This window comes from Pagrus pagrus (genome assembly GCF_965226575.1).
Source record: "Pagrus pagrus genome assembly, chromosome: 11".
In the NCBI taxonomy this organism is placed as follows: Eukaryota; Metazoa; Chordata; class Actinopteri; order Spariformes; family Sparidae; genus Pagrus; species Pagrus pagrus.
Window position 1 is genome coordinate 1663094 of NC_140195.1, and position 15820 is coordinate 1678913.

The window sequence follows — 15820 nt, forward strand, 5'->3', positions numbered from 1 at the left end:
CCGATGGAATCAGAATATTCTGGATAATCATTTAATCGTGAATATCTTCACATGAATGACTTGAATAAGCTGCTCTGCTGGTTTCATGATTGATCTTGAGTCTGTCACTGTGGCTGCAGGAACGGCTCGCACGTTGTTTCCACTTGAAAACAAGTTAAACATGATTCATAAATGTGATGCAGGAGAATCCAAACCAAAAAAACAACATGGAGATGAGATCTTATGATTTATGATCACATATTTAAGACGAGTGTCGTCTCTGTGATGCAATAAAAACAGTTTCCGAACAACATGTACGACTACAGTGATTCCAGTTTGCTTTAGTGCAATTTTAAAGATCTGAGGACCAGAAGCTGCTCCTGAACGGCCTGAGGAAATGTGACAAAGAGCTCAAGGTTCCGACCCGGCCTGCTTATTTCTCAGATCCCAGTCCATCCATGGAGGTGTGACACAAGTCTCATCCATGTCTGATAATGTTTCGGCTGATCGCTGACTTCTTACAGAAACAGGTACATTTGCACCAATCACTAATTTGAGTCTCTGGTTAGTCGTCGTTGTCTCCTATTTATGATCCGACCCACAAAGATCTGAGACCAGAACATCAGAACAATTTCAATCTCTGAACAATTGAGAGATCTCAGAACAGGACAAGAAAAGCAGTTTGTCACCAACATCTCAGTGTGTTTAAAGGTGTCGTTGATGACACAACACCTCTGTTGTTTGAATCATCCGCCCAGTTTGTTGAATGACTTAACATTGCTAACGCTAGCATGCTAACACTTTTGACCAATAGTTGCACTCTGTAGAAATGTGGGTCATTTGTTTGCATCCTCTGTCTATGACGCAGTAAGAAACGTTGCCATGTGCCACCTTCACTCTCTCAGCGAAGAGGGAGCGCTCGTGAGAATGGATGTAAGATATGTTCAGTTAAAAATAGACTTCAGGTGTGCACACAGGTGTTTTGGATGTACATCTTTGTAGGTTCTCAAGAAAACTTAATACAGCGTTGATTATCATGAGAAAATGTTGTTTTAAAGCTGCTCTATTTTAAAGACGTGATTAAAAATATAGTCAAGTAATCCTGGACGATGTAACTGTAATCCCATTATACATCCTGACGGAGTCTACTGGCAGCTTCACTGACGGGTGTGGTTGCTGAGCGCTGACACCTGTGGAGGTCACTTCTACATCACTGCAGCAGGGTGAGGAGTTCACCTGGCTGTGCAGATGCTCTTTAAAGTGAGGACTTATCTTCAGGTCGGCCTCGCTCTGTGGGTCGATTGGAAACGTTACATGGAGCCATCTGAAGACGGCGGAGATGTGATTTTGGAGCTGAACTCTGGAGAGCGAGGCGTCCTGCTAACAGGTGCTGAGGCAGATCTGAAACGCCACCAACTCCAATCTGCTGCACACGACTGAGAGCCAACTCTGCTCTGCTGAAATAGAGGCTTGGAAACCACACACACCCACACACTTACACACACACACACGACTCTCTATATGATTGTGTTAACATCATTATTGAAAAATGTGTCGGCTGAATGAGTCATGTTTTGAGGAGTGCAGCTGAGCCGCCTTGTTTTCAGATTGACAGTCATATATTTAGGAAATCCTGTGATATGCTTCCACTGTGTCTCTTTGAAATGTGCTGCTGGTGTTTTTCAGCGCGGCACCGACTGCACTTCTGCACACCGACGAAGCCTTACATTTTACATTTAGCGAAAAAGGCTGGCAGACTGAGTGTAATTTCAGTAATTGGAGAGGGAAGCAACGATCTGTTTTGCCAAGTGATTATTAACAGATTGTTGAGAACATTTCCAAGTGGGACAGAGTCTCCAGTTTTTGGTGCATATTTCAAGAGTGAAATCTAGTGTTACACTTTCATCGAGCTCAGGTGTGTACACAACGTACAGACTCAAAAATGACCCGCTGCCGTACCGTAGCACATGAACCCAGCACCTCCCCTGAAATGGTACCGAAACAGTTATAACATAAACTCTCAGCACACTCTGCAACCCGAACGCCAGAATACATCTGGGAAATGTACGTTTCTGTAAAACAAACTCTACATTTTTTTTGGTTCACTTTATAATTTGTTTATAAAGTTTATAATCTGGTTAGATTCAGGCCCAGAAACCACGTGGTTGGAGCTCGACCTGGTTCTGTCTCCACAAACACAGCTGACAAATGTCCTGACATCTGGTTAAAAATCTCCTCCGATGGCTTCAGACTTACAAATGATAAAACGCTCGTCTCACCCAGCTGTAAATGTCGACCACATGTACTCATGTTAGTTGTTTGGTGGAGCCCTCTAGTGGCCGCAGCAGTTATTGTGGCAGCAAAGGAGGAAGTCAGGTGAAGCCGTCCGGGGCGGATGGTTCGGTCAACAAGCTCAGAACTTTCTCACAGGAGACTGTTGTTCTGTGTCCAGTGAGAAAGCAGCAGTTAACTATGAGTTACTTTAACGTATCAGAGTAGTTAAGTTACGCCACATAGATTACTTTACTGACGTTACGTAAATAATGTAGGTACGTTCGTAACTAAACATACATAAGTGACGTATCAAAATATAAAAGTAACTTGATTACTTCCCTCAATACAAGGTACAAGGTACATTTATTGTCATTTTTTGACCAGGGGTTTGGGAAGGAAAATAATGATTTGAGTCCTGCTATATCTATTTTAGACGATACCAAACAAATGAAGACGAGAGTAAAGAAACATCGAAGAATAGATTACTTTTATTTAATCTTAATAACGAGTGTTTACTCTGTAAGAACCCAAACTTGTTGTGTGAGACTGTTGTCAGGTGTAAACCTGGTTACACGTCATCCTGTAATCTAATTACATAGTTTTTTCCTGTAACTTTACTGGACCACAGGTACCTTTTTTTAAATATCCTAATTACATAATCCCGTAACATGTACTCCATTACTCCTCAAGCCAGTTTAATCCCAAACCACAATGTTTCCTTAAACCTGAACTGCAACTATATGACGAGGGTCCAGTAACAAAGAGGACGTGTTAAAAGGCATCCGGTGGTTTCTCACTCACAATTATTGAAACGCAGTCTTGAACAGTGGTCTCTGGCTTGGCGGCCGTCTTGCCGTCACACCGCCACTGTCGCCTCAACGTCCTGACACGAAAGTCAGCTCATATACATGTGAGGTGAACGTGATATGTCACAGATTGTTGAAATGTTTATATGACACATATAAATTTAACGTCACCGTGTTTTGTAAGAAATGTAAAATGGCAACATGTTGTTGTGGTGACGCCCTCTGCCAGCGTCGTCCGTCACTTCGGCCATCGTTGTTCACGCTCACAAACAAACAAAGCATCTTCAACACACGCTGGTGTGTTCAGGTTTATTTCACCGCCCTCGTCGACCCGTTTACTATGATTTTAGGGAGATAGAAGCACAAGACAAGTCGCTCTGATGCCTCACAGTGTGTGTGTGCGTCTGTGTGGTGTGTGTGTGTATATATATATATATATATATATATATATATCTGCATGTGTGTCTTGTCAGTGAGCCTGCAGACTGTGGGGTAAAAATAGAGCGTTGAGCGAGCGCAAAAAAGAAATCGAGATGTAAAAAATAAAATGGAGATAGGCTGAGACAGATGGAGGGAGCAGATGGACGAGGGAGAGGGAGAGAGAGAGGGAGCGAGCGGTACTTACAGGTGTTCTGGAAGGTGTGGACCTGCATGTCCAACAGAGGGAATGATTGTCTGAAATTGTACGTCACTGAGGTCTTCTTCTTCTGGAAGATCTTTGTCACCTGATGAGAAGGAGGAGATGAGAAGAACAAAGTCACGGCAGGAGGGAGAAAACAGAGCGTGTGATGATGCTAACGCTCGTCTGTGTGTCGAGGTGAGAGGTTTTTAATATCGCTCAGTGAGACGTGTGAATCTTTTCTCCATAAAAACTGGAGACGTTTGTTGTCACACTGGAAATACATTTAAAATATGATTAATTAATAATGAATTGAAGCTGATCACAGTTGGAGTCGCGTCGTCTTCTGAGAGACGTGCTCATCGTGACGTCGCCTGTACGTGGAGACGAGAACTCATCCGCTTCACAGTTTATTAACTGTCACATTAGAAACTGGTGGATGACGTCTGCAGTGACCTTCATGTGACGTGCTCTGTATAAAATAAAGCCCGGGCTGGTTTCACTTTATTTACACCTGTTAGCTGTGTTGTAATGAGGATATACGAACTATATTTAATGCAACAATCTAAGCAACGACAATGTAAAGCAGAAAAAGTTATTTATAAGATGTTTATTTTCATCATGTTGTGACTCTGGTTGTTTCCAGGCTGCTTTCAGGTGGTGTGAACAGGAAGTATAATGGTGTAATGTGGTTATTATTATAATCATTGTTCTCTGATGTTCAGTGTGTAAACAGACCAATGTGACTAATATCTTGTTATCTGTGAAAAGATTTGTTTTTTACATATCGTTGAGCGCTAATCAAGAGACATGACGGATGAACGTGAAGCTAAAAGCATTACAGAGTTTCTGTTTAAAGAAGTGCTGGAAAACTTTATCGACCAGAATTAAACACGTACTTTCTATTGTTTTTTTTTTTAATAACTTGAGTTTCACGGGTAAATGAAGACACTTGACGGCTGAACCTTGTTGACAAATCCTCTCTGGGTTTCCTGCTTAAGGCTGCGTGTATTTGCATTTTCTCTAATAGGAAGTCAGAGTTTTCGACACTTCTGGAGCATTATGGGATCACTGTATCTCCCACCAGAGAAAATCCTCTGTGAGAACTGGAGGCCCGGACTTCATCCCAAAATAGTCTCAGGAATACAAACGGCCACAAACAGGACGGTGTGAGTCTCTTTCAACACGAGCCATAACTGACGGTTCAAAAATCCCCTGTAGTACGAGCTGTGCACACACACACACACACACACACACACACACACACACACACACACACACACACAGAGCGTATTGATTACCATCAGCAGGTCGTTGAACAGGAAGACTTCTCTCTGGTGCACGCCGCTCCGCTGACCTCTGTTTGGATCTGGAACCTCGAACAGCTGACAGCAGCACACCAACCTGCGATGAGGCAGGGAGAGCACCTGCAACACACACACACACACACACACACACACACACACACACACAAAACATGACATTAACACAGTCTGCACGCCAGAGGTCTGCAGAGATGTGTGGTAGGACTGGGTTCGGTCAGATTCACAGTGATAATATCTACCATGGACACCAACATCTGATCTGGGCTCCACTTTTTAATAAACAGTTTGTAGTGCTGCATGTTCACGTGTTCTCTGACAGGTGAAGTCACCTGAACACAAACAGTATGCAGACATTAAAATGGAGGATCTTACAGGCTTCTTGCCGACCACCATCCTCTCCACCGCCTGGACCTGAGACACGTGGTCATCGTTGGTCCTCAGCTCCCATTTCTGGATCCTCCCGTAGATCGCCACCAGCAGGTCCCTGGGGATGTCCTGACCGTTATCAACACCTTGATGGAAACACAACAAACAAGTTTGACACATGAAATTATAATGAAAAGCTTTTTTTGTTTAACTTGGTTAATGACTCACATCTCTGACCGTCAGAGTTATGATCCATCCTCTAAATTTCAGAATGATGCATATTATATTATTTAATTATAATTCTTGATATATGAATATTTACATTACTTTATTGTTATTCAAGTACTGTACAAGTACCTCAAAATGTACAGTACTTGTAAGTTAAGTCTGTTAAGTTCAAAAAGGTTTTCAGTGTTAGCTTCACAGGCTAACTCCTTTACACAAAATTAATATGAAAGTTGATTTGATAAATTTGATGAAAAATGAAAAATAACAGAAAACTGAACTCTTTAAAAAAATGTTTTTTTAAATCAGCCGTCCAATCAGCTTTGAGCAACATCTCCTGTCAGCAGTGACGACAACAGCCAACGATCTGCTGACTGACCCCGCAGGTTCTTGATGAAGTCCTCCAGCTTCATCTTCCTCTCCGGCTTGACGTTGGGGCTGTACATGTCCGTGTTGAGGAGGATGATGGCGAAGGCCAGGATGAAGATGGTGTCTGGATTCTGGAACTGCCGGATCAGCACCGGGTTACAAACACAGTACCGCTGACTGGAGGGAGAGAGAGAGAGAGAAGACATGAAACAAAACATCTCAAACTGCACCGACTCACCGTGTCCTTCAGACCTGTGCTGCGGGTCAGTACCTGAAGGCCTCCACCAGCCGCTCCACCCGCTGAGCTTCACCCTGAACTTTAATCTGAGCCTGGAACTTCCTCAGAGCATCGTCTAGATCCATCCCTGAGAAATCCATCTCATCCAGGACACAGCTGCAGACAGACAGACAGATGCTCAGGGTGTCTCAGTGATGCATATTCACACTAACAGTCACGTGAGCGTCTCGTACTCACTCGAGGACGTCCTTGTTGAACTGCTGCCGGCTCCCCAGGAACTCTCCGATCATCTGCCTGCTCAGTCCTTTCCTCTCCAGAATGAACCTGGCGATGCCCACCGGCGTGTCCGACACGAAGCCCCTCTCGATCAGGTACTGGATCCCCTTCTCCGGCTTCCTGTAGCCGACACAAGACACACTTTCTATACATTTTTTGTTTGTTTTATTCATTTTGATTTCACTTTGGTTGAGTTTTTAGGTGCAGATGAGTTCGAGCTTCTGCCAAACTTTTGAGATGATTCATAACTGGTTTATAAGCTGCTTTTTATCTCACCTACACAGAAGTCTGCTCACCTCTGTGGAGTTTGGGGGTGTTGAACAGGACTTTGCTCTGAGTTACCACACAACTTTATCTTAACTAAAAAATAAAACGGAGCAAACGGAGTCGACTGTGATTGAGTTGTTGAGAAACATGCTTTCAAATTCTGCTTTACTGATTAAAGAACATGTTGACAATTATTCATGACTCGGGTTTATCATTAATACTCGATTGATTAATCGATCATTGAGACTTGCCTTGATAAACCTAAACCAATCAGAATGCAGGAGGATTAGCCTTTTAGCTCTGGAGGAGAGAGTCGGTGCAGATCCAGACCTTCTGGAGCCGCTCACCGACGGGAGGAGAGCTCAGAGATTACTGTTTAACTTCTGGGATTAAAAAGTGGATTTATCTTCACTCCTGTTTATCAGCCTGACTGCAGCAGTGACCCGGAGGTGACCTCCAGGTTCTGTAATGTTGACTGCTGACTGGAGCTGGAGGGGAAATGGACTTTACTTCATGAGCGTAACGTTACTTGTCAAACTCAGAGGTGACGATGAACACACCCTTAGACAACCACCATCAGACGAGGTCATGTTTTGAGGTATTATCTACTCAGATCAGTCGACTTCCTTCCTCACTCTCTCTGTTACCTTGAGGAAACGTTTCTCTGGTTTGAATATTGTTGGAAACATCTGGGATGATGTAAGAGCACAACTCAACTACATATAGAACAAAGGTCGAGTCGTTTTTACACATTTTACCGCAGAATTGTTGCATATTGTATCTTTAAATGAGAGGATGACGGATTCTGAAACTAACCTGTGGATTATTATCGCGCTGATTGTTAACAGGATTCATGGACACACGTACTTGTTGAACAGGTTGAGTCCGATGCGGTATTGCCGCCGCTGCACCACGTCGTTGTTAAAGGCAGGTGAGTCCCAGCTGTGTCGGCTCTCTCTCTGATAGGTCTGTTTCCCCAGCGTGGCTCCTCCGATTGGCTCCCGCAGGCTGTCTCGTGACGAGGAGCCGGAGCTGCAGTTGTTGACCGTCGTGTCGTCGTTGGAGTTGGTGGTGGTGGAGTTGACGCTCTCGTTGTCTCCATCCGAGCAGAGCAGATGGTGGTGGTGGAGATGTGGGTGGTGGGCGTGGTGCTGCTGCTGTGCCTCCATGTTCTGGAGCGCGGAGGAGGAGGAGGAGGACAGTGGTGAGGGGGTGAGCGGCGGCGGGAGGGGTGAGAGAGGCGTGAGTGGTGGTACAGGGGATGGCAGCGGGGAAGATGGGGGTTCTGGGTAAGCATGGGGGAGGTGGTGGTGTTGGTGTTGGTGGTGCAGGTGGTGGTAGTGGTGCTGGGCAAAGTGGTGAGCGTGCTGCATGTAAGGGCTGCTGCCGTGCACGTGGTGCATGTGCATGATGTGCGGCTGGTTGTACTGCGGGTGGTGGTGGAGGATGGTGGGTAGGTGGGGGATGGGTGACGGGTGAGGGTGCGAGTGGGGGTGGGGGTGGGGGTGGGGGTGTTGGTGTTGGAGTGGGTGAGGCAGCGGGTGTGGCGGCAGGGTCCGGGCCGAAGGCATCGGTAAGGGCACGTTGGCGGGGCTGCGAGTCTGTCCCTGCGCCGTGGCGACCGAGCGGCCGTTTGGTTTGTGTTTGATGGTTCCCTGTGGAGAGTCGGCTTCGCTGCTTCCTCCCCCTCCTCCTCCTCCTCCTCGCTCATCCTCTCCACTCTCTCCTTCCCCTCCTCCCCTCCTCTCCCTCTCTCCTCGCTCCACTCCTGACGACTCCTGCTCATACACCAGGCGTCCGATAGAGCCTCGCTCTGACCTGAGGATGTGAACAATGACGTAAATGTTAAAGATTCAAGACACGGCGACAATTAAACATCTCGATGATTCAAACGTCTTCAGGAACTAGTGATGCAGCGTAGAGTAGTTTTAGTGTGGTGTTTAAGTAAAGTATCTGAATACTTCTTCCACCACTGAAAAACATTTTTGGCATGAATGTAAACATGAATGTAAACATTTAATTTATGAATTACATGTTTGTGACCTCTGTAGAAGCTCTCTGATTGGCTGTGCTGACCTGTCACTCATGTCCACTGAGCTGTCACTGGGCGGTTCGATAGTCAGAACGGGCAGGTGTCCTCCTCCACCTCCGCCTCCGCCTCCTCCTGCCCTCCCTCTGTACTCCCCTCGACACTCTGTGCAGGGGGTGCTGCTCCTCCGGCTGGCGATGCTGCCTCCCTCTGTCTCTCTGCTGTCCTCCCTCCCCCCTGCACCAACTCCTCCCCCTCCTCCCCAGTACTCTGTGTCGGAGCTGGAGGCGGGACGGGAGAGCGGCGAGGACGGAGGGCGGGAGAGCGGCGAGGAGGGGAGGCAGCCCTCGTCCATGTAGAGGGTGACATCACTGAAGGAGGTGGCGGTGCTGTCCTCGTGCATGGCGGCACCTCCTCCCACGCCTCCTCTCCCCCCAACTCCCACCACACGGCCTGCCAAGCGTCGTGAGGCTGGGTTGGCGTTGCGCCACGCACACTCTCTGTAATCTTCATCCTCGTCTTCCTCCTCATCCTCCTCCCCTTCCTCCTCCTCCTCTTCCTCTTCTTCATCTCCCTCCTCCTCATCCTCCTCGTCATCATCCTCCCCCTCTCCTCCCACTTCCTGTGAGTCTTCACGGCCAGACTGGCAGGTGAGGGAGTCGTCCATGGAGTCGGCCAAAGACTTAACCTGCAGACGCAAAACACCGTCACAACACCTGTTATATGTGTGTTAGCTTCTCCAACAGGCTAGCATCAGGGTTAGCTTCTCCAACAGGCTAGCATCAGGGTTAGCTTCTCCAACAGGCTAACATCAGGGTTAGCTTCTCCAACAGGCTAACATCAGTGAAAAAGGAAATCCTGAATGACGCTGAACGGATAAATAACTGTTGTCTCGTTGTAAATCTCTGAAATAATTTAATGTCTCCTGGTTTTATATCAGGTTAATATTTCTCTGCATCGTCCCTGTTCTAGTGAAGATACACGAATCACTGCTAATGCGGCGTCCACACATCACAGGTGTTGTTTTGCTGACGTCGGTGTTGAACGCTGAGAAGGTGACAAATGTGTGTTTACCTGCTTAGAGAAGGAGTCGTCTCCTGTGTCGTCTGACCCCTGCTGACCCGCTGACCCCTGACCCTGCGGCTGCCGCTCATCGAACGAGTACTGGACCAAAGACCAACAGACAAACATCGTTACATTCTGTTGTGTGTTTTGTGCGTTGTGTATACAGTGTGTGTATATGTGTGTACATGTACCTGCATCCTCATGTTGGACAGGATGATGCGTCGGGTCATCCTGCTCTCGGAGGCAGAGCTGCGAAGCCTCTCGAAGTTCTTGTTCATGCGGTACTGTCTGAACGCCGTCTGGATCGTTCTCGCCGCCCGCCGGGACACAAACTGGCCCCCGTACTTCCTCTCCAGCATCTCCACCTGTCAGGCAGCACCAGCACAAACAGGCAGCCAGTCAGCATGTGTCCAGAGTAAAGACAACAGCTTGGCTTTGGTCTGAACTTTATATCAAACTGAAGTAACTCAGGTGCTTTGTTGTTTTTCTCTTTGTTGGTCGCTGTTGTTTCCTTCAGCCTTAAAACAAAACTGACATCGTGACACTGAAGAAGTCGTACAACGTGCCGAAATGTCTTATGAAGCCTGTAAAGTGGTGTCTGCAAACATACGACACAACCAACAGTCAGAAGTAAAATTACAGTAACTAGGATTCACTGACGTGGGAATCAAACGTGATACAATTGAAGCACACTGATGTTGTTACAGAGGACATGCACGTCACTGAGGATCAACCCACGATGGTGTGTGTGTGTGTGTGTGTGTGTGTGTGTGTGTGTGTGTGAAACAATAGGTGTGGGCGTTTTGACGTGCATTGTACGCTGCTGGTGTGTGTTGCCTTGTTTGAAAAAGCTGCGTTCAGCTCAGAGTGTAACAAACACAATGACATGGAGGTGTTGTGAGCAGAGGTGAGGTGGACCTGCTGCAGCGTCCTACCTTCTTGTCCTGGAGGTCTGTAGAGAGCTCATAGCTGTCAGATAGAGCCTTGCAGCGTTTGCTCTCCTCCTCCTCTTGCTTGCGGAGCGCCAGGCTGGCAGGCTGGTGTCGGCTGCGTTGAGCCCAGGCAAGGCTCGCCGGGCTGGGGGGAGAGATGGGGGAGCTACCCTGAGGGAGGACAGGGAGACAGGAAATCACTACATGTTTGTTTGTTTTTGTTTAGCTGTATGAGATAATACCCTGGAGTCAGTGGGGAAGACAGTGACAAGGTAAAGGAACAGTTCACCCAAAAATGAAAAGTAACTATCTACTCAACCCCATAATGATGGTGAAGTGTCGTATTTCCTAAACAACCGAAGTAGCTGGGAACAATAAACAAAAGCTCGTCTGGCATATTCCAAGCTTCCTTAGACTCACATGCTGAGTCTAAAAAGTGTTTTAAAGGTGGTTTCAGTAATCGTGTTTCTGTCCATCTCTAATACTTCTTCGCTGTTTTTAAACGTGGCTTTTTTTGATAGCAGACAACCGTTCGATCCAGCCAAGACGGATGACGTGTCTAAATGTAGGAGGACTACGAGCTTCATCACCAGAACATGCTGGAAATCACAGAAATGATTTATTTCAAATGAGCAACCTTGATGATAAAACAAATCAAAAAAGTTACAGCTGAGGTGAACTAATGCAGCTGACACCTGATTTTCACTCACTCATATTTAACATGATGATACTCCACTGGCTGCAGACCTGTTGTGTGTGTTATTGTGTCATTACCTGTGTGTGTGTGTGGGAGGATCCCAGGGGCCCGCTGGTGGAAGCGGAGCCGTAGGGGTCACAGGGGCTGGAGAGGGGGCTGTTGCTATAGCGATGGAAGGGAGGAGGATGGCCGAAGGACGAGTCAGGAAAAGTGAGCGCCTCCGGACACTGAGGGTCGCCCTCCACACTGAGAGAGGGAGAGAGAGGGAGAGAGAGAGAGGGAGAGAGAGAGAGAGAGAGGGAGAGAGAGGGAGAGAGGGGGGGAGAGAGAGAGAGAGAGAGAGAGGGAGAGAGAGAGGGAGAGAGAGGGAGGGAGAGAGGGGGAGAGAGAGAGAGGGAGGGAGAGAGAGGGTCATCCATCTGTAATATTGATCATGTCAGGTCAGATCTCGTACTGGGTTGGTTCAGATAATGTGTTTATTTAGGTTAAACACACAATATGTGCGAGCCAGCTCTGGAGGAGAGAGGCAGGAGCAGAGCCGGACCTTCTGGAGCAAAAAACACCTGGAGTCACATCAGGTTCTGTTCTGATCTGGAGCCCAAATCTTTGGACAAAAAAGTGGATTTATCTTCACTCCTGTTGATCAGCCTGACTGCAGCAGTGACCCGGAGGTGACCTCCAGGTTCTGTTCTGTTGACTGCTGACTGGAGCTGGAGGGGAAATGGACTTTACTTCATGAACGTGACGTTACAGAGAGGAGACAGAGAACCAGAACCAGAACCAGAACCAGAGTCTCTGCTGAGTGCCGATTTCACTCAGAGCATCACCTCAACTCAAACACACAGACACACACCCTCGGTGCATGTCGTTGCTCGTTAGCTTAAGGCTAATGTACAGTAAAGTAATCTGACAGGGGGAAAAAAAAACAATCACACAAGTAGCATTAAAATTTGCACGATTAACAAACACAACTGGTGCAAATCTATCTGGTGGCACAAATGCTACTGACGAGGTGATGTTTTGAAGTATTATTAACTCCTGTCCGTTGAACCGTCCTGTGACCTCGAGTAAACTTGTGGATTTCTCTGGTTTGAACTAGTGTTGTCACGATACCAACATTTTGGTATCGGTACCGGTACCAACATGTATTTTGATACTTTTCGATACTTTTCGATACTTTTTCAAATAAAAAGCAAAAAATGTCATTACTTTACTACTTTATTTTAATAGAAAATCTTAGAACAATAACATATTAATCAGTAAATAAAATAAAATACCACAAAGACAAGCTTTTCTAATGCACACAATTTTCTCTCTATCCGGACCAGAAGCACCAGACCTCTGCAGTGAAAAATAAAATTAAGGTGATACATTTGTCATACAAGCTGAGGCCTTAATTACATTGAGATATCAGTACCGGATCCCCCCAGGGCTGTGTTCTCTCTCCTCTGCTCTTCTCCCTGTACACTAACTGCTGCACCTCCAGTCACCAGTCCATCAAGCTCCTGAAGTTTGCGGACGACACCACCCTCATCGGACTCATCTCTGATGGTGACGAGTCCGCCTACAGGTGGGAGGTTGACCACCTGGTGACCTGGTGCAAACAGAACAGCCTAGAGCTCAATGCTCTAAAGACAGTGGAGATGGTTGTGGACTACAGGAAGAACCCAGCCTCACCTGCCCCCATCACCCTCTGTGGCTCCACTGTGGACACCGTGGAGTCTTTCCGCTTCCTGGGAACTATCATCTCCCAGGACCTCAAGTGGGAGCCGAACATCAGCTCCCTCATCAAGAAAGCACAGCAGAGGATGTACTTCCTGCGGCAGCTGCAGAAATTCAGCCTGCCAAAGACAATGATGGTGCACTTCTACACAGCCATCATTGAGTCCATCCTCACCTCCTCCATCACCATCTGGTACGCTGCTGCCACCGCCAAGGACAAGGGCAGGCTGCAGCGTGTCATTCGGTCTGCAGAGAAGGTGATTGGCTGCAACCTCCCGTCTCTCCAGGACCTGTACATCTCCAGGACCCTGAGGCGTGCAGGGAAGATTGTTGCTGATCCCTCCCACCCCGGTCACAAACTCTTTGAGACACTCCCCTCTGGCAGGAGGCTGCGGTCCATCAGGACCAAAACCTCACGCCATAAAAACAGTTTTTTCCCGTCTGCTGTCAGTCTTATCAACAAGGCTCGGAACCCCCCCTGACACTCTTCACACTCCACCTCCGCCTCTGACTCTACTGTCACACTGACAGTACCATAACTCTATGCGTCACATTAACGCTCAGTCTGGACTTCTTCTTATTCTGCACATTCCATTGCACATTGTTTTTAGCAATCGCTAACTGTCAGCTGGACTGCTCTTGTCACCCGTCTGTGTATATACTATATTGTTATATTTTCTACTTCGTAATAATTTATATTGTTATATTTTCTACTTTTTAATAGTTTATATTGTCATATTTTAATGTTTAACAGTCATTTGACTGCATGCACCAGCATCACCACAACAAATTCCTCGTATGTGTGAAATCGTACCTGGCAATAAAGTCCTTTCTGATTCTGATTCTGATTCTGATACATAACCTAAAAAATATTTTCATGAGATATAGCCTGTCTTAAGTAGGACCAATGTCTTTAAATGGTATGTTACTAGTCTTTATAACTATTAAATGGCTAAATGTGTATGTAAAAGTTTGTTACTTTGTAAAGATCATGCATGTATGCATTTTACAGCTCTGGAAGAAAATTAAGGGACCACTTCAGATTTATTGTAAATCAGCATGTCTACATGTACGGCAAAAAGTTTAAAAATCACTGTGAAAATATAAATACAATTAAAGCTGCAAGCAGCGATGAACGGGCTCTCGCCCCCCCACGTACGTCGGGCCGTGGCGCCGTCGGAGGGCAGACGCAGAGGGCAAGTTTGTCCACTATGTGGCCTGAGAGCTCACCCATCAATTATATGTCATGTTGTAATGTATGATTTGGAGAAAACAGCCTGTGAATGTCATGATGATGATTTGTCGTCACAGCACATAGCTGAGCGAAAGATAGCGCCTCAGTAAGCTTCTGTCAGAAATGCATGTGTGTGTTATGTGTGAGAGAAAGTGTGTGTGTGTGTGTGTGTGTCTTTTGGTTTCACTTCTGTTTTGTTGTGCTTGCTTTTATTGTGTGAAGCTCTTTGTGCTACATTGTATTTGTATTAAATGTGCGATATAAATGACGTCTGATTGATTGATATCAGGCTGACCCACAACACAACGTAGCCACCTAGTGGACAGTTTGGACACACACCACACGAGGTGTATCTCATGCAGCCAGTGTAGTTACATGATCCCACACTGATTTTGAGTCAATTGATCACATGACCTGGAAGCTATTGAGCTAACATGCTAATATTTACATATAAAAATTTATAAAAAATAATAAAAATTCAAAAAAAAATATTTAGAGATATAAAACTTAAAAAACAAGTCTTGCAAATTAGCGTGGCCTACATCACGAGATTCAACAGAATTCAGGGAACGCGTGGATATATGGTTTTTGAATGTGCGACAAAGTATATGGGAGTTATAAGCCAAAACACACTTTCCTTGATTATAGCGCCACCTAGTGATGGACGTTCAGGACGAGCATAGATTATAACATTGTTGGCCAGGCCTAATGTGTTTGTCAAATAAAATGCCGTTTTCATCCATGTTCAGGCAGTGAAAGATGCGATCATTTCGGACAAAAAATGATCACTACAAAAACAATAGGGTCCTTGCAGGTTCCCTGCTCGGGCCCTAATATAATATAATATAATATAAATAAACCAGCTCTATTTTTTTTTTTTTCTTCCAGAGCTACTTTTGTTAAGAGTGAAGGGGGGTGGCGCTTGCTTTTAGCACTGAATGTGGCTTTTTTGTTTTTTCATGAGTAAATTACCTGTCGTTCCCTGAACTCAGAGTGCAGGTCTGGGTGCTTGTCCTTTAGGTGTTTGGCTAAGTTGGAGGTGTTTCCACCTTCAGCCATGCACGTTTTAAAACACTGTTTACACAGTGGTGCATCAGCGTTTATTGCCTCGCCTTGCTCATTTGTTTTTAAGCCAAAGTACTGCCACATCGCACTTCGCGCCCCTGGTTTGTCCAAAAGTTGCGGCGTGGTGACGGTTGCAGCAGCCATTCTCCTCTCTCTCTCTCCCTCTCTCTCTATGCCTCAGTACCCCGGTACCAAATTAGTACCGGTATACCGAACAACCCTAGTTTGAACATTGTTGGAAGCATTTGGGATAATGTAAGAATACAACTCAACAAACCAGTCTGGTTGTTTTAGGACATTTAACGCGGGAACGTTACACAATATATCAGAAA

The 15820-nt window shown here is 46.1% G+C and overlaps 1 protein-coding gene across 4 annotated transcripts in view; it reads right to left on the reverse strand.

The window, feature by feature from the left end:
• LOC311265673 (IQ motif and SEC7 domain-containing protein 1-like) overlaps positions 1-15820 on the reverse strand; it is a 144706-nt gene that overhangs the window by 11038 nt on the left and 117848 nt on the right. For all 4 annotated transcript variants that reach the window (XM_084367574.1, XM_084367573.1, XM_084367572.1 and 1 more), the window contains 12 exons: positions 11545-11713; positions 10774-10941; positions 10030-10203; positions 9848-9937; positions 8821-9461; positions 7612-8562; positions 6439-6597; positions 6235-6357; positions 5974-6140; positions 5376-5515; positions 4980-5105; positions 3685-3784 (listed from right to left, as the gene is read on the reverse strand). In XM_084367574.1, the coding sequence (XP_084223700.1) occupies positions 3685-3784; positions 4980-5105; positions 5376-5515; positions 5974-6140; positions 6235-6357; positions 6439-6597; positions 7612-8562; positions 8821-9461; positions 9848-9937; positions 10030-10203; positions 10774-10941; positions 11545-11713 (3008 nt within the window). The remainder of the gene's footprint in view (positions 1-3684; positions 3785-4979; positions 5106-5375; positions 5516-5973; positions 6141-6234; positions 6358-6438; positions 6598-7611; positions 8563-8820; positions 9462-9847; positions 9938-10029; positions 10204-10773; positions 10942-11544; positions 11714-15820) is intronic.